At 42.5% G+C, this 18,264-nt stretch overlaps 1 protein-coding gene across 13 annotated transcripts in view; it reads left to right on the plus strand.

Annotated features, from left to right (window-relative positions):
* Positions 1-18,264, plus strand: part of BRIP1 (BRCA1 interacting DNA helicase 1) — a 313,915-nt gene that overhangs the window by 121,592 nt on the left and 174,059 nt on the right. For all 13 annotated transcript variants that reach the window (XR_014214176.1, XM_082201664.1, XM_082201668.1 and 10 more), the window contains exons 14-15: positions 179-319; positions 1,667-1,828. Coding sequence is in view for 12 of the 13 variants with exons in the window: in XM_082201664.1 (XP_082057790.1) it covers positions 179-319; positions 1,667-1,828 (303 nt within the window). In the remaining variant the exon portion in view is untranslated. The remainder of the gene's footprint in view (positions 1-178; positions 320-1,666; positions 1,829-18,264) is intronic.

The raw sequence follows: 18,264 nt of genomic DNA on the forward strand, positions 1-18,264 counted from the left end.
AACTCCCTACTTAGCCACTAAGCTCCTTGGGTGACCTTGGGCAAGTCACTGTCAACCTCCCTCACAGGGTCATTGTGAGGATAAAATGTGGGAAGGGAGAGAAACCGTATACACAGTCTTGAACTCACTGGGGGGAAAGTTAGGATATAAATGCAATAAATAAAATTCTTCTCTCAAGGCCTTCTCAGACATGTGTGGCAATGTTAGATCAGTCGTGTTGACCTCAGGAACGCTCTCTCCGATGGATTCCTTTTCTTCTGAGCTTGGTGTGAAGTTTTCCATTCAACTTGAAGCAAACCATGTTATTAGGAATTCCCAGGTATGTTCATTGCATCTGAGCTTGGGTTCACCCTTATGTTAATATGCTGTAGGGACCATGCTGTAGTTTAGTTTACTTGGGGCATTCCATATGATGTATACATTTTGCCTGGTTCCCGTACAAGAGTTTCTTTGCTCTTTCCTCACCATGCAAAATGTTGTGCCTGTTTGGTTAGCGCAAGCAGTGTGACAACTGCATCAGGTTCTCAGTTGTGAGGAATCATTGAGCCAAAAATTGAATGCTCACTAATAACCAAAACACTGGCATTCACATTTTGACTGTACTGTATCAACATGTAAGTCAAGTCCATTAATTTCAGTGAGTAGAACTAACATTGGAGACAGCACATTGTGGCAGGCACCAAATATGTAATATGATTGCATGTCATACAACAAAGAGTGTTAGGTATCAACTGCCAAATATTAAGTACTGGAATAGATTCTTGCCAGATAAATACATATACACGCACGCACGCGCGCGCGCGCGCACACACACACACACACGTGTGTATATATGTGTGTGTGTGTGCGCACACAGTGACATAGCTGTGCATTCAGAGAATAGTTGGAGAACAGCCAACATCAATGTTTTCAGAAGAGTGGGTTTTTTTTGAGCAAATTTGTTGTCAGCTCTGATGCCTAGTGTACACATGTAGCAGAAAGAGGCAGGTGGGGTTTTTTTGCTGATCCCTCACCCCCCTGCACTCCTCCATACCCTCTGAAAAGCTGCCCTGGTGGGTTTTTGGGCCTACAGGAACAGCATGGGAGGTGGGGGGGGGGCTGCAGCAGAATCAGCAGAAATAATGCAAACACACAAATTTACAGGTCCCCCAGTAGGTAAATCCCATGAGTTGAACTCCACCCACTGGAATAAAATAAGCAAAATTTTATTTGCTAAAAAGTTATGAGAGTAATAAATCCCAATGCATTTTGTAGAATTTGCACTTTTGGATATATGCTTGGAATACATATTTGAGCATATCTGTTCTTCAGCATTCCCAGTGAACACATAGACACAATTACCAATCTGCCCATCTTCCAGCACCTGTATGTCAAGGGGCAGTCTGAGCAATGAGTCTGACAACCTATTCGCCTGAAAGGAATTGCTGCTTGCTCCAGGCAGGCATGCAGGTAGCTCTGTTCATCGTAAATGTCTTGATTTATTTTGCCATTGGATTTTAAAAGTAAACATTTCCAATAATCCTACTTGCCCTGATCAGTTTTGTCTCAGTCTCTTAAATCCATGTCCACAAGTTTTTTTCACAGTGCAGTTCCATCCTGCAGTCTCATAATGGAATGTATTTTGTTACCGATATGTATGTCAGCAATGAAATGTTTCCCCCAACAGGTGTGGGTTGGTACTGTTGGAGCTGGGCCTAAAGGCAGGTCATTATGTGCTACGTTCCAGCACGCTGAGACCTTTGACTTCCAGGATGAAGTTGGGGAGCTTCTGCTCTCAGTTTGTCAGACCATCGGCCAAGGGGTTTTGTGCTTTGTGCCATCTTACAAGGTAAGATGCCAATCGAACTTTTTCAATCTTCTTTCAAGCTACATGGGTTTATATCAGTTATTTGTATATGTGTGCCAACACTTCCACACATCAAGGGTGTGGTGACCAGTTTCATAAAATCATAGAGTTGTACGGGACCCTAAGGGTGATCAGTGCAGGAATCACAGCTAAAGAATCCCTGACAGATGGCCATCCAACCTCTGTTTAAAAACCTCCCGCGAAGGAGAGCCCACCACCTTCCTAGGTAGTCCATTCTCCTGTCAGACAACTCGTACCATCAGAGAGAGGTTGTCACATAAGTATAAAGTAAAGTAAAGGTAAAGGGATCCTTGACCATTAGGTCCAGTCGTGGACGACTCTGGGGTTGCAGTGCTCATCTCGCTTTATTGGCCAAGGGAGCTGGCGTACAGATTCCGGGTCATGTGGCCAGCATGACTAAGCCGCTTCTGGCGAACCAGAGCAGCGCACGGAAACGCCGTTTACCTTCCCGCCGGAGCGGTACCTATTTATCTACTTGCACTTTGACGTGCTTTTGAACTGCTAGGTTGGCAGGAGCAGGGACCGAGCAACGGGAGCTCACCCCATCACGGGGATTCGAACCGCCAACCTTCTGATCGGCAAGTCCTAGGCTCTGTGGTTTAACCCACAGTGCCACCCGCGTCCCTAAGAATAAAGTAGGCCATCCCTTATCCCTTACAACAAAGATAAGCATTATTTTAAAATACGTACAATAAATCAATAAAGCATAGTAAAGCAGCAACCAAAACCACACCTTAGCCCACAGTAGGAACAATTTAAGCGGCCTAGCAAAGTCCTAAGATCTTTGCCTGGTGTTGAAATAGGTGCTAGGCAAGATTCTTTGGGGAAGGGCATTCCATAGCTAGAACGATACCACCGAAATTACCCTTTCCTCAGTAGGTACCTGCTGCATCTTTTCCCCAGTGGGGGATCTGAAGAAAGTCATTTGGGAAAAAGATCTGGACGGGTCCATATGGAGATAGGTGGTCCTTTGGGTACCCTAGTCTCAAGCAACAAAGGTCTTCCAACCTTAAGAAGTCACACAGTGAATTGGGCTTGGAAACAGATGGGGATCCAGTGAAGCTGGCAAACCAGCATCATGAGGGAGCTTCTTCATAAGAGGCACAGGCAGTTACTAGCAATTTGTATTCCTCTCTCAATGTGCTTTGTGTTCATATTTTGAAAGGGCTATAATGGTTTGTATTCTTCTACTTTATAGTTCGAGGGTCCTGGGGAGCCCATAGGTTTCTTCTTCTTTTAATTCCATGTTGTAAGCTTAAAAAACACACCCCTTTTTGATCAGATGTGGGCCATTCTCCACCCCTTTTCTTTTAACCCAACTTGTTCCTAAACCTGGGAAGAGATTTGAAATGCTAATAACTGAGCCAGTCTTTTTTGTTTTGCCTTTGTTAAATTTTTGTGATGTTCAAACATTTCTTGCAAGATGTCGGGAAATTCCCAGGGACAGGATTTGAGAAGCTCTGGCTTGAACTGATGACTGATGATATTTCATGATAGAAGTACCTTTAAAAATGATGAGTTGTATCTAATGTTAGGAACTCTCAGAGCACACTCACTGAAAGTGAGGAACCTCACTAACTTTGGCCCTTTAAATTTAATGAGTCTACTCTATGGTTAACATTAGATACAATCTAGTACGTGTAATGAATTCTCTGATAATTATATTTGGCTTCTGATATCTGGCCAGCAATGTTAGCGTTGGTTTCTCCTCAACAGCTGCTTCTGCTTTCCTTGTTGGAAGAATTGAAACATTCTTCACGTAAACCCAGAAACATTTTGCACATGAGCATTAATTCTGTGAAGTTATTTCATGTTTCCTTTTGAATTTTTGAGTGGTTCTGTCTGTGATCATTTGGAGCTCACACCATGCCAACTTGAAAGGAACTGGTGTTTTTAAGGACTCTTAGTCCCTCGTTCCATCAAGACCATGCAACAACAAAACACATATCAATCACTCAGATCAGAGCAGCCAGGATGCAGCCCTCTGACCTCATTTCGGTTCATCACATCAGGTTATGTCAGAGATAGCACTGAAAGAAGCAGTTTAGGAGGCAAAAAATATGTTTTCCTGCACTGGCTGGCACTTGTGGCCATATGTTTCTTCTATTTGTGGTGCTCTAGAATATTTTTGCTAATATTTAGGATTCTGGGGGGAAATGTAACAAAAAAATTATGGAAATGCAGATAAAAAGGATAAAAGGTTTGCCCTGCATGTTTTCCAGTTCCCAATGTTTGCTTGGTGTCAAGAGGCTACACATTCTTAATTTTGCCTGCTCTCTAGGGACAGCAGTAATCAAAGGAGGTCTTGCAGTTACTGAAAATAACCAATAGGTGACCACATTGGACCGTAAAACCAACTGCTAAGGAAAAAAGGAGTCCACTTGAATATGTGACTCCTTTCACATTAATACTTGCCAGAGCCATGTGTGCAGACATGCAAACATAACACGTCTCATAAAATACCTTGCATTTATCTGACGCCTCTGAATTTGAGCCTGGGATCTGTTCCAGGTTTTTTTGCATTCACACTAGTCGCTTTAAATCTGCATGGCTAATTTCAACAACATTTCAATTGTAAATAGTCCAATAACAATAACATCATTTATATCATGCTGTATTCTCCTGCTTGAATCATATAACTGGTGGTGCTGATAGCTGATTCCCATACTCACAACACGTTCACTCTAATGCAGGGCTTTCCATTCTAGTACCTTCTCATTAGTTTTGGACTACAGCTACCATCATCCCTGGCCATTGGCTGGGGCTGATGGGAGTTGTTGTCCAAAAAATGGTGGGCATCAGGTTGGGAAAGGCTGCTATACTGGTAGACAAATGGTTGTGAATGAACTGCTTTGCAGCTCTTGTCTGCTGAAGATTAGGGCTAGGTGACCAGGAAAATATGCAATTAGTTGTTAACCAGAGTACAGGGGAGGGAATTTTATTGGAGAGGTGAAGAAAGAGAAAGAATTATGGTTGAGGGATGAGTTGCCTTGTGGCATACATCCCCTACCCTACCCCCAATCCTATTTCCACTCTCCCATTCCAGGATACTCCATGCTTTCTTCCCAGATGAAAGTGACTGGAGTGTATATGTGCAAATAATTAGAATGCTACAGAGCACTTTTTTATTGGATACTAATATTTTCCTCTACCTCCCAATTCTTCATCCAGCATTAACCACTATGCAACACTAGCACCACACAATGCCTGTTGTAGATAAGCAACCTGTTTCTTATTGGCTTGTGCCTTCCACCTTTTAAAACACCTCAGTAGCTGCAGATTTCCCCATGGAAGTAAGGATTCTTAGATCAAAAGGCAAATGTTTTCTTCTTTGTCGTTGAAATCTCCACTTTCTTCACTTTGTCCCCCTCCTCCCTTTGTGGAGTCCATTTGAGCAGATATAGGACAAAAGGAAAGCGACAACATAGAAACCTTCCTTAATCCATAGGAGAGAACTCCTCTGGGCACAGCAGCAATTACCTGGCTCCACCCTCAGGGAGCAAAGAGAGGGAAAGGAAGCCACTCAAGTGCACCATTCCTGCGAGAGCCCACAGGTGCATCAGCATCTCCTTGTGGACCCTGGTATCAAAAGGCTGCTGAGAGGTCTAAAACAATACACCTGCACACCTGGGATTTGTTGCTGAACCCAGGCCATAATTGTATTGAGCTCTCTGGCTCTAAGTCCGTTTGGAAAAGGATGCAGAGTTTCTAGGCAGCTTTGGAGCAGCTTTGCTGTGCCACCTATTCAGCTGCTTTCCCTTAAAAGAATGTGTGTGTTTGAAAGTTTCAATAAACAGCTAAGAGTGTGTGCCATTGAGTATAGATAGATCTCTAGAGAGAACCAGGAAGGAGTAGTAAGTGGAATGATAGGTGAGAGTTATATATTCAAATTCCCACTCTGCCACATGGCTCATTGGACATGGCTCACATGGCTCACTGGACGATGCTGGGCTACTCAGTGGTAGGGAATACAGTGGTACCTCGGGTTAAGTACTTAATTCGTTCCGGAGGTCCGTACTTAACCTGAAACTGTTCTTAACTTGAAGCAGTACTTTAGCTAATGGGGCCTCCTGCTGCTGTCGCATCCTGAAGCAAAGTTCTTAACCTGAAGCACTATTTCTGGGTTAGCGGAGTCTGTAACCTGATGCGTATGTAACCCGAGGTACCACGGTATGCCTGTTCAGTCCCTGGTATCTCCAGGTAGGGCTGGGGGACTCCTGCCTGAAAACTGGAGAGCTGTTGCCAGTCAGTGTTGTCAGTACTGAGCTAAATGGAGTAATTGGTATGACTTAAGTCAATGACACGTTCCTATGCACCTTGCAGAGTTGTTGCAAAGATTAAAAAAAAAAGATGGATGGGAATGCTGGGTTGCCCCTTGAGCTAAACGGATGAAGGCTGGGATAAAAATGTAATAAAACTTAACAAATTTATTTTGAATATGTACTGATTTTGCAGTTTGTGGCACCTACTCCTGCACTTGTGCAACTTAGGAGCCAAGTCACTAAGTAGTCAGTCCTGTGGGCCTTGCCTGTGGTGGGCAGGAAATGTCACTGGCCAACTAGGCTGGGAAGCTCTTGAAAACTAGGAAGCGAATCAGGGTCCTATCAGGGTGTTGAAGTGCCTCAGAGAAATGTGTTGGCAGAGGGACTAGGTTAGACTAGATTTATAGTTCCTTTTTAATTCTGCTTTTCTGTCCGAAAGCTCACACCATACCTGCTTGGAGAGTTAAAAACAGCCATTAGACAATCAATCAATAAGACAAACAGCATAAGAGTAGATTCAGGTAGGTAGCCGTGTTGGTCTGATGCAGTCGAAATAAATTGAAAAATTAAAAAATTGTCCAGTAGCACCTTAGAGACCAACTAAGTTTGTTCGGGGTATAAGCTTTTGTGCACTTCTTCAGATACACTTCTTCAGATACACAGCATAAGAGTAAAGCAATTAGAAAGAGCAATAGATAAAACAGAATCTAAAACCACAGACCTAAGAACCAAGCACTGAATAACAGAAGAAAAACACATTGAAAAACAAAACAAAAAAACAGTTTTCAGTATGTATTTGAATGCTAAAGAGATGGGACCCGGTAGATCTCAGAGGATCTCTCAATATTCTCTAGTTTCAGTATTGTGGTGCCACCATATATGACATCAGGTATGCAGTGTGTTAAGTGCAACTTGGGGGAAATGGTTTTGTGACCAAATGAGGTTCCTTGCTGTGCTTCATTAGCCCTGCCGGCTGGAGGTTCCCCACTACTGGCTTACAGCCTCGACCCATTCCTGAAAGTACCACAGCCTGACATGTGGCTTTCCTATTCAATATTAGGAGTATGAGTTTTGTATTTATAGCTGCATATTCTGATTTGCTTAAACTTGTGCTTAATGTTAACCACATGAGTGCAGCATAGCAAGATGTTAGTCTCTGTCTGCTGTACCCCAAGGGTATCAAACAGTGATTTATTATCTTTTATAGCAATTTTTAGAGAGAGAAAGAGAAGGGTTGAGAGAGATTAAATGAGCTCAAGGCTCCTCTCTCTCGGGATGGGGGGGTAAGGGCTAAGCAAGCAGATGATAAGCCACAATAGTTAAGAAAGGAATGTACTAAAATCTTTTTTTAAAAGAAAAGAGGGTTTTTAAAAGATCCACAACTGTCAGGTTGTACACAGTGCTAGCTTATATAACCACCTATTTATTACGAACTGATAGCTTTGTCATTTTCCCTTCCCAGGCTTTGATATTGATTACTGCATTCACTTACGTCTAGAATTTAGTAGGAGAGCCTCCCAAGTCTCTGCAGTCTCTGTCTAGTCCTGAGCATACAAAATCCCATTTTTGATGGCTACGGCAATAAATAACATGCATAAAACCGTGCAATAGTGCTTTTGCATTTTTATATGGATGGATTCCCTCCCTTTTTTTCCAGAAAGAGTGACCAGATCTTGACTGTTTCACCTATTTAAATTATACTGTCTCTCCCCCAACCCAATAGCAGCTTTTTAATAACACTTGCTTCAAAAGCTCTGCAAGTCTTCAAAACAGCTTTTATGTGCACGTATATAGATATGAACTTTAATTTCTACTATTTAAAAAATTGTGGCGAGAGACGGGATTCTGAAGGTTGAATGCATTACAGCAGGAGGGGAGACTGATGTTAGTAATAAAAACACTTCTAGTAAAATCGGTAGCAACCCCTGCAAGCACACCCTATAAAGGGGAATATCAGAAAGTGAAAAGATTACTCAGAAATCTAAGGTGCTTTTAAACAAGATTAAGATAAGGGTCATTAGGGTGCCTGTCGCCGACCTGTCTGCATTTAAATGCATCCTGCCTAGTGTCTGTATCTTGGAATGATTCATTCAATATGTGTCATATCAAAGTCAAAGTTAACCAGCAAGGAGAAAAATGCTAATGCTTATAAATTTCAGGGATGATCCATCACGCTGATGATTGAACTTTCCGTGGTGGCTGGTCACAATGTGGTGAAAACATTTCGATGTGATTCATTTTTTTGTTGCTGCTCAGCATTTAAACCATTCTTGATTAATGTCATTCCGGCTTGGATGTTGATTTGGGCAAGATCCAAAAATATGAAACATTTCTACACATGGATTGCTCTGTTTGCATTTGTGCGTGTGCCAATTTCCCCTTCTGGCTAACTGCTCCTTGTAGTGCATTGGGTGCTATACCAGATACCCACCCTCTAAGGAGCAGATCTGGGAAGATTCTACTGAATGTTTGTAGCACTGAATGGTTCTTTAGACAGCCTTGGTATTTTAAATTAGGGATCAGTTTTTATCCAATTTTAGTCATACCCTGAGTAGACCCTTTAAAACTATTTGACATGACTAACTTAGGTCCACTGAATTTTGTTGGGTTGTATTGTAGCTTTTTTTGAGCTAGAACTCAGCTATGGCACCTCTCAGGTGGGTGCCATTGCCATTATAAGAAAACAAGGGAGGTGTTCATGGTAAGTTCCGGCATCTCTTTTTCCAGAAAAATAGCACGGGTTGTATCCAATGTTAGCATGGACCCACTGAATTTAATAGGCATCACTAAATTAGGCCCTTTAATTTCAGTGGGTCTCCTCTGAGTAAATCTTTATTGGCTATCACCCCTGTGGGTCTACTCTAAATAGGATATAACACAGAGAGAGTTGTGTGATGGTGCCAGTGCCCTGGGTCTTTGTTCTAGGAGCAGACTCTGCCCTCTTTGTTCTAGGAGCAGACTCTGAGAGAGATGACCTCTCATAGCTCTGTTCCAGGCCTTGGCAGACACCAGCTGTTGGTGCAAGGGCAGAAAATGCTTCGGGACAGCGTTATCTGAGCATATTTCACCACCAGTCTATGCCACCACCCTCACCAGTCTTGCTGTTTCTCTCCTTTTATATCCCTAGTAGGCACAACCTGCAGAAGGACAGAAGTAGTTTGTGTAGGTCAAAAAGTCCCACCAGTGGAAATCATAATGATGAATGTATTTTTGAGGCTGCTTTTTCAGCCTTGGGAGTTTTCCACGCCTCCCTTTGCAGAGATGGAATATATGAATTGTGGTTTCCTCCTAGTTGGGTCCTCAGTAGTTTCTTAGTAACTTTTGAATGTTTTCAGTTCCTCAAGTTAAGTGTTGATATTTTCCCCATGGTGGTGGAATCCAAAACTACATTTTAGGAAAGGGGGAATATTTGAAAATGAGAAAAATAATAATTATGAAATGACTTGTGGGGTGGCGAGGATCAAAGAAAGGTGGTGAGCGGTTGAGAGTGTTGATTTAAAACATGTGAATAAAACATTTAGCAAAGAGACTTGATTATACCTGCTCTCTAGGGCAGGCTGCTTTAATTGTTTTGTTTTGGAATCAATTCTTTCTTTTCTGAAAAGCTAATAAGGTACATCTCACAGATACACTCTGGAATTACGTTTTTAACAAGGCATAAAGGGGGAGGGAGAGAGTGCACAATATACCGTATTTTTTGCTCTATAACATGCACCCGACCATAACACGCACATAGTTTTTAGAGGAGGAAAACAAGAAAAAAAATATTCTAAACGAAACAGTGGATGTATGATTTTTGTGGTTCATGCTGTGGCCACAGACATGTGATCTGACGGTGAGTTTGGGGTAGCCCAATGCAAAAATCCTGAGGATCCATGTGGATCCATGCTTTGTAACCACGTTTTTGCACCACTGCGGCACCAGGCAACAGTGGGTGCGTGATTTTTTTGGTGCAAGCTGTAGCCATGGACATGCTATGTGATCTGATGGTGAATTTGGGGTGACCCAGTGCAAAAATCCTGAGGATCCATGTGGATCCGTGCTTTGTAACCAGGCTCTCTGTCCCTCTCTTCTCCCCACTCAGTGGCTCTTCTCCCGCTTTGCTGTTTCAAAGCGAGCCATGGAGGAGGGAAGGAAGGGGAAGCATGGATCCTCTGCTCACGACTGCAGCAGATCCCCCCGCCATCCGCAGGCATTCGCTCCATAACACACACAGACATTTCCCCTTACTTTCTAGGAGGAAAAAAGTGAGTGTTATGGAGCAAAAAATACGGTACTTTAATTTCACTTCAAATACAAAAACCATGCATCACTGAAGAGCGTTAATACTCTTAAACTGTCAATGTTCTGATCTCACTAAGCCAAATATGGCTTTTGTAAGTGATGTAACAGAAGATGGGCCAGAAAGATAAAGAATGGGGGGGGGATGATTTCTTGGGCCTGTGCAGGTTTTTCCCGTCCCCCCTCCACATGCCATGATAAATGTCCAAAGTACATACGTGCGCACATTTGGTGAGAGCCACAAGTGTTCACATCAAAATTCTTCCACACCTAATGAAAATGTTCCAGAACCTCACTGGGATGGCCTCATGTCTGGGGCTCCTAGTGACCTTCTTCAGCTAAGCTAGAAGACAGTGTGAGATGACAGCAATTCTGCAGAGTGAGGGCAAGTTCTGAGTCTGTGGGAGAGGCTGCTTTGGGCCCTTGGGACCCTCTGACATTAGTGGGGGCGGGGGCGTTTAATGAAGCAGGCAGCCAAGCTGGGATGGGCACTTGAAATCACATAAGTAGAGTATTTGGGTGGGAGGGACCCATTTCAGAGGGCAGGTAAGACACACAGAGACTTGGTGAGTGGGGCATTTGTTAACAGCGTCTCACATTCTGCCATAATGGGCTGCTTGCTAACAAATGTCTGAAATAACACTGGGGGGCGTTTTGCTAACAAACTACAGTGGTACCTCACAAGACGAATGCCTCGCAAGACAAAAAACTCGCTAGACGAAAGGGTTTTTTGTTTTTTGAGCTGCTTCGCAAGACGATTTTCCCTATGGGCTTGCTTCGCAAGACGGAAATGTCTTGCAAGTTTATTTCCTTTTTCTTAACACCGTTAATACAGTTGCGACTTGACTTCGAGGAGCAACTCATAGAACGCAGTGTGGTAGCCTTTTTTGAGGTTTTTAAAGACTTTAGTGATTTTTGAAGCTTTTCCAAAACTTTGCTTCGCAAGACGAAAAAAATCGCAAGACGACAAAACTCGTGGAACGAATTAATTTCGTCTTGCGAGGCACCACTGTACTCCCTTTATTGTTTGGCATGGCTCACTCCTTTTCAGGCATTGGCACACTGCCTGATTGGATCCAGCATTCGACTTTTCTTTTCTTCTCTGGCTGTGCTGGGCATCAGCCTTAGGAAGGTGTTTTGAGCCTTGATAGAAGCTGCTTTTTCCCGAGTCTTGCCTAAATTTACATTTCGTCCGTTGGTTTTGTTTCACTCCTTTGCCTCTTAAAGCTGAGCACAGTGCATGTTCATTCTTGCAATCTGAGCAAGGGACATTATCATCTAGATGTGGAGAGGTTAGCTTGGGCAGAAATGGACAGGAGAAGGACAAAAATGCTTCTTTTATTTCTTGGGCTTGTAGCTTGTCCCATCATAAGGGTTCATGGAGTGGGTATCACCATACAAAACAACTATCCTGCCCTTGACAACCAGTGATGGCTGTTGCTTATTGGAAATGGCAGGGAGCCCAACAGGAGGTGGAGCCAGAGCCAATGACAAGCAGAGCAAACTAATTCTAGCTTTGTTCCCATCTTCTTGCTGAATTCTGCAAGGACAGTCTGTGAGACTTAAGGAAGAGGAAGCTGATATCGAATTCCACACCTTGGAGTGGTTTGCCAGTAAGAAGGCAGGCAGGTAGGGGCTGGCTGAGGACAGACTGGGGTTGGTAGGGTGGTGCCTCACATGCCCTCATGAGAAACCCTTTACTGTTGACCACTTTTTGAAGAGAGACATTGGTTTCTACCTTGAAGATTCTCCAGCTGAAGACAACTCCAAGATATCAGATTTGGTGCATACATGTCATGTTTAAAGTATTTGTGCTTGATGGAGCACAGGATTGAAGGAGGCTCTCTTAGGTTGTCTGGGCCCAGTCATTTGGCACAATAGGTCTTTCAGTTTTGAAAATGGGGGTCTCTCACTTGACTTGCACTGCCAGTTTTTCTTTGGAGAGAGAAGAACATTTCCAAAGCTGTATTTTGGGGCTGATTGTAGGTTTTCCAGCAGTACGGCTTTCTGTCAGATGAAAAAGTTAACTTTCCTATGGCTTGGTTTCTGCATAAACATTTCCTGCAGATCTGTTTTTGCATATGCTGCTAAGTTCATGAACAAAGAAAACTCAACCCCTAGTTTTTGCTCCTGTTTTCATTCCTTTTTATTTTAAAATATTTTGTTCCGTTCCACTCACCCACCATTTACCTTTCATTCACTATCCTGTGCTGCCTCTTTAAAAGCTCACGGGAACATTTGGGTTCAAAATCAAGTCTGCCACTTTGGCCGGGCATCAGGTACTTCAGTTTGAATTGTCAAAACAACAGATTTCTCTGGTGCAACAAACACACCGAATATTCATATCCAAATCAATTTTCTCCAATTAGGCCATCTTACTGGATCAATCAAGGGTAAAATTGGCTCCTCCCAAATATCTGGCTCTTGTCTAATAGAGTCCAGATATTTTAAAAGCAATTGTATGAGTACAGTAGAAACCAAGGTACCCAAGTCTTGAATGTGGATGGGTGAATGGGGGGACAGACTGAAGGATCAGTAAATCTGGATTTTAATTTGTTTTTGAAGTCGTTTAGCAAGCATTACATTCGTTCTGAAAATTTCCTTCAAGATTAAACGTGTGCTGGATTTACATTGTAAAACCATCCTTGTGCACTTTGAGGTTTACTAAATACCTGGGTATTTTATTTATTTCATTCAAGTATTTTATTTATTTATCAGGAAAGCGGGTAGGTAGAGGGGGGGAAATGAGAGTTTTATGAATTAACATCAATAAATTTACAAAAGAAGGTAGTCTGTTTAGCCAGGCTTGTTTAAAAGCATTAAGATTTGAACACTGGCTGTTAAAGTGAGTCAATGGCAACATCACAAAGTTTAAATGGCAACATCACAAAGTTTAAACAAATGCCAAAAAAACATTTTCCAGAGTACTGGGATTGTAACAATACCATTAATGAGGGCAAAGAGGTTTTAATGCAATTTGCACGTTCTAAAGTTTCAAAAAGAGGGTTTGAGTTAGTGCATTATTAATGCACGGAACATCTGGAACTGTGTAAAAGCCACAGACATTGAGCAAGTGCAGAGTTTCCCCACTAGGCCTGATGCTGACTGATTTCCTCCCTAGTGAGATGGCTTGTTTTTAAGAAGTTTGAGACAGTAAAATGACAATAGCCAGATAAGAGGGAAACATTCCATGGTGTCTGTGTGTGTATATGAGAGAGAGAGAGAGAGAGAGAGAGAGAAGAATATGTAAAAAGTGTATTTGTATGACCAGAGTTTGAAATTAAACTTTCCAGCTACATGAACATAAGCACACTAGTTCTTATCCTACCCTTCCTTCAAGGAGTTCAAGGTGGTGGATGTGGTTTCTCTTCCTACCTGCTTTTTCCTTATAACAACCTTGTGAAGTAGTTTTGGCTGAGAGAAGATTTGAACCCGAATCTTTCCAATCCTAATCAGACACTGTAGCTGCCTTAGCACGTAACAGTAGTTGTGGTACTTGATCTTGTGCTGATACAGAACTGGTAAGCAGAGTGTGGCAATTGAGGCCATGTTTAGACAAATCGAGGTTTTAAAATGAAAACGCCCATCATAAACTTTTAACTACTGTTCTCATTGGCAAGAATTAAAAGTGAAGAGGGACTGGAACACAGGCCCTTGCTTTATGCTCTGTGTTTACACTCCTTCATTTATGTTCCTCCTCCTTGAAAGGTTTGTTCATGTGCGTGTTACTAGAGTAGAGCTTTTAAAGTGTCTCTTTCCACTACAGAATGCTGCTGCTTCTTTGGCGATCCCTCGTAGCCGAGTAAGATTGTCTTCCATAAAGACGGTTTTAACAATGAGTCCGTAAGTGACTGTGGAGGCCAATTCTGGGTCCACACGTCCTTCCATAGTGAGGACATTGGTTTCTGGGCACGAGTTGATCACGGTGTGGATTTGCCAAGCGTGCCTTCCTCTTAGCACGTTTCTTCCTTGCATCCTGAGTTGAAGTGTCTTCAAAGCCCATGATACCTTTGGTAAAGGCTGTTCTCCAATTGGAGCGCTCTCAGGCAAGTGTTTCCCAATTGTTGGTGTTTATACTACATTTTTTAAAATTTGCCTTGAGACAGTCTTTAAACCTCTTTTGTTGACCACCAGCATTACACTTTCCATTTTTAAGTTCGGAATAGAGTAGTTGCTTTGGAAGACGATCATCAGGCATCCACACAATATGACCAGTCCAATGAAGCTGATGTTGAAGAATCATTGCTTCAACACTGGTGATCTTTGCTTCTTCCAGTGCACTGGTATTAGTTTGCCTGTCATCCCAAGTGATGTGTAAAATTTTGCGGAGACACCGTTGATGGAATCTTTTGAGGAGTTGGCCAAGTGGTCCATGTTTCACAAGCATACAGTAAGGTTGGTAGTACAATAGCTTTGTAAACAAGCATTTTCGTTTCCCTGCAAATGTTCCGGTCCTCAAACACTCTACACTTCAATCAACAGTATGAAAATGTATTGTTTTTCGTACAATACTATAAGCCCGACAAGTGGGGGAAGGGTGGTATACAAATTTAATAAATAATTGGATTATGTACCTCTTGTAAGAATCTGTATAGTGACAAAAAAGAAAAAAAATCATTGCAACATTACATTGCTCACCCATCCCCCCAGTAAATCAATTGCAAATTATTGCTGTGTTTCCTTTCCTTATCCTTTTCCTCTGTTTTCTTTACTTCTGTGTTTTTCTAGAATTGTATGCAATTATATATATTTTTGCCTTTTTCCTCAGATATAAGTATGTATCTATGTTCATGTTGAAATTGAATAAGAAAAAAATTAGAAAAGAAAAGCCATTATAACGAATCATAACATAAATAAATAAATACAAAGAAAACAATATATCTAGTTGTTCAGTTCAGTTGGCATCCGTCTGTCTCGAGAGACAATGGAAGAGTGCATAAAACAATACAAAAAGTTAATCTAATTTTAATGGCATGAAACTAAACAGGAGAGAGTATAATGCCTGACGGAAATTAAAAAGTGGTGTACAAAACGTCACCATGTTCCTGATGATGCCCTTGTTTCCAGTAGTTTGGATTTGGGATTCATTCTTCAAGCATCTAGCTATATAGAGTTGTATCCAACTGTGTTTTACTTAGAGTAGATCCATTAAAATTAATAGACCTAAGTTAGTCATAGTCATTAATTTAAAAGGGTCTACACTGAATAGGATTAATACTGGATGCAACTCATAGGCTGCTTCTGAATACTAGTTGCTGGAGGCAGCAGGAGGGGAGAGGACTCATGTACTTGAACCCAACTTGCTGGTTTCCCACTGGCAACTGTTCGCCCACCGTAGGAATAGTATGCTAGACTAGATATACCATTGGCCTGATCCAGCAGGCTCTTATGTAGCCAACTAAATTTTACTCAGAGTAGAGCTATTGAAAGTAATAGGCCCAAGTTAATCAGGTCCATTCTTTTCAGTAGGTCTACTCTGAGTAGGACTAGCATGCTATACAGCCCATAGTGAGTGTGTGTGTGTGTGTGTGTGTGTGTGTATATATATATATATGCAGGTTTTGGTGTCTTCGGGTGTCTTCCCGTGTAAGAGTCGGGGTGTCTGTGCGACGTTTCGACGAGGTCTCACTCGTCATCTTCAGGCTGGTGCTTTCGGCTTCTTGTTACAACTCTGTTACAACAACAATTCTTGTTCAACAATTCTTGTTCAACAACAATTGTTGTTACAACAACAATTCTTGTTCTGTAACAAGAAGCCGAAAGCACCAGCCTGAAGATGACGAGTGAGACCTCGTCGAAACGTCGCACAGACACCCCGACTCTTACACGGGAAGACACCCGAAGACACCAAAACCTGCATTCCTGTACCCGTGAAAATCTATGAAAGCATATATATATATATAATCAGATTAATACAAGAAAAGGTGCAGGGGGTAGGGGAAAAGGAAAGAAAATCACATCAGAAGGGAGAATGGCCAACTATTTTTAGAGCATAAATATTACGAGAACAAAGAAGATAACCATCAGATTTGTAACTATGGCTAAATATAAAGAAAAACAAACAAACTGTTGTTATGAAACGGTGGCCTAAATCCAGCACAGTTAGGTATAGATAGAGCAGTTGATTTAAATGAGCTTAAGTGAACTTACCTCTGCTGGATTTAAACCAATGGCATTGAATTTTTAAACAGTTGCAGTGAAATACTTATTTTAATACGTTTTGGGCCCACATCCCCACTGTTATCCACACTTCAACCCTGTGAGGGAAAGTTAGGCTGAGTTTCTTGCACGGCTGAGTGAGGAGTTTAACCTGGGTCTCCCTGAGCTTCGTCTGCCTACCCACTAGCTAGTGGCCTCTCCCATTTATGATGCCTTATGTTCTTTCTTGAAGATATATTGATGGTAGAACAACTGCTTTGCTCGCAGAAGGCCCCAGATTCAATCCCTGGCATCTCCAGGCAGGGCTGGGAGGGTCTTCTTGCCTGCAGTCCTGCAGAGCTGCTGTCAGTCAATGTAGACAGCACTGAGCTAAATGTCTGACATGGCATAAGGCATCTTGTATTCCTGCAGTTATAGTACCATATCTTTCGCTCTATAAGACACACTTTTTCCCTTCTAAAAAGTAAGGGGAAATGTGTGTGCATCTTATGGAGCGAATGCAGGCTGTGCAGCTATCACTGAAGCCAGGGATAGCCGCGCAAAGCCTCTTCAACAACATTTGATTCAGAATATTTTTTCCCTTTTCCTCCTCTAAAAACTAGGTGCATCCTATGGTCGGGTGCATCTTATGGAGCGAAAAATACAGTAGGTAGCCAGTGGGAGAAGCTTTTCTCCACTGCTGGGTCTGCCCCCTGACCGCTTCCAGGGGTGGGAGATTAACTGGCCTTGCTGTTTCCATTCCTAACAAATGGAATAAAAACGGTGTGTTGTCATCTATATCACACTAGTCTCAAAATACTTTGCTGTGGTCAGATGATATTTGAGATATCTGGCTAGTCATTTGAGCCCTCTAGGGTGCCCTCGAGAGACGCTTTGGGACCCAGCAGTGCAGTGGGTAGGCACTGATCCCATGTGCTGACTGCCCACTCACACCTTGAGTTTGGTGGCAGGGCAGGGCTGGCGTGTGTGTTGTGGACATGCACCCCACAGAGTTGGGAGATATGGGCCGCAGGTAGGAGTGGTCAATCAGTTTGTTGGTTAGTTTCCTGGCGCCGCATGTATACATGATTATTTGCAAGTGGAACATGCATCAGTGGAGGGACGCCTGTACTTTGGTCTTACTATCCTGAATAATTTGGTGTCATCAGCAAATTGCCACCTCACCGCATAGCACCCGCTACTGATTCATGGGGGAACCCACTTTTTGCATCCCTCCGTTGTCCGTTTATTCTCGGCTTCCTGTGCTTTAATCTGCTGCTGATCCATAAGAGGGCCTATCTTATTCCATGAAACTCACTCAGGAGTCATTAGTTGAGGGAATTAATCAAAAGCTATTTCAGTGCCCAATGTACAAAATCTTAACTATCCAAGGAAAAAGGTGCTATTTAAGAATAGAGGAGCAAATAGTTTTTGTGTGGCATTTTTCTGGTTTCAAGTCCAGTATTGAGGTGAGAGAAGAAATTGCTGTGGGCATATTGCCTGCTGACTGTATCTTTCAAGTTGCTGAGTTGAGTGATAGCTTTGCTTCAAGTTCTGGCCTCCTGAAGCCTCCATCAAGGAACCTGCTTCAGTGCTTGCAAGGTCACTAAATCCTTCCTTCAGACCTTGGTCGAATGAAGGAGTGGAAAGTTTCCACCACTTCTCAGATCAATTTCTGTCCCACCGAGAATGGCTTTTATCAACAACAGCATCTCC

The sequence above is a fragment of the Podarcis vaucheri genome (genome assembly GCF_965113315.1).
Source record: "Podarcis vaucheri genome assembly, chromosome: 15".
In the NCBI taxonomy this organism is placed as follows: domain Eukaryota; kingdom Metazoa; phylum Chordata; class Lepidosauria; order Squamata; family Lacertidae; genus Podarcis; species Podarcis vaucheri.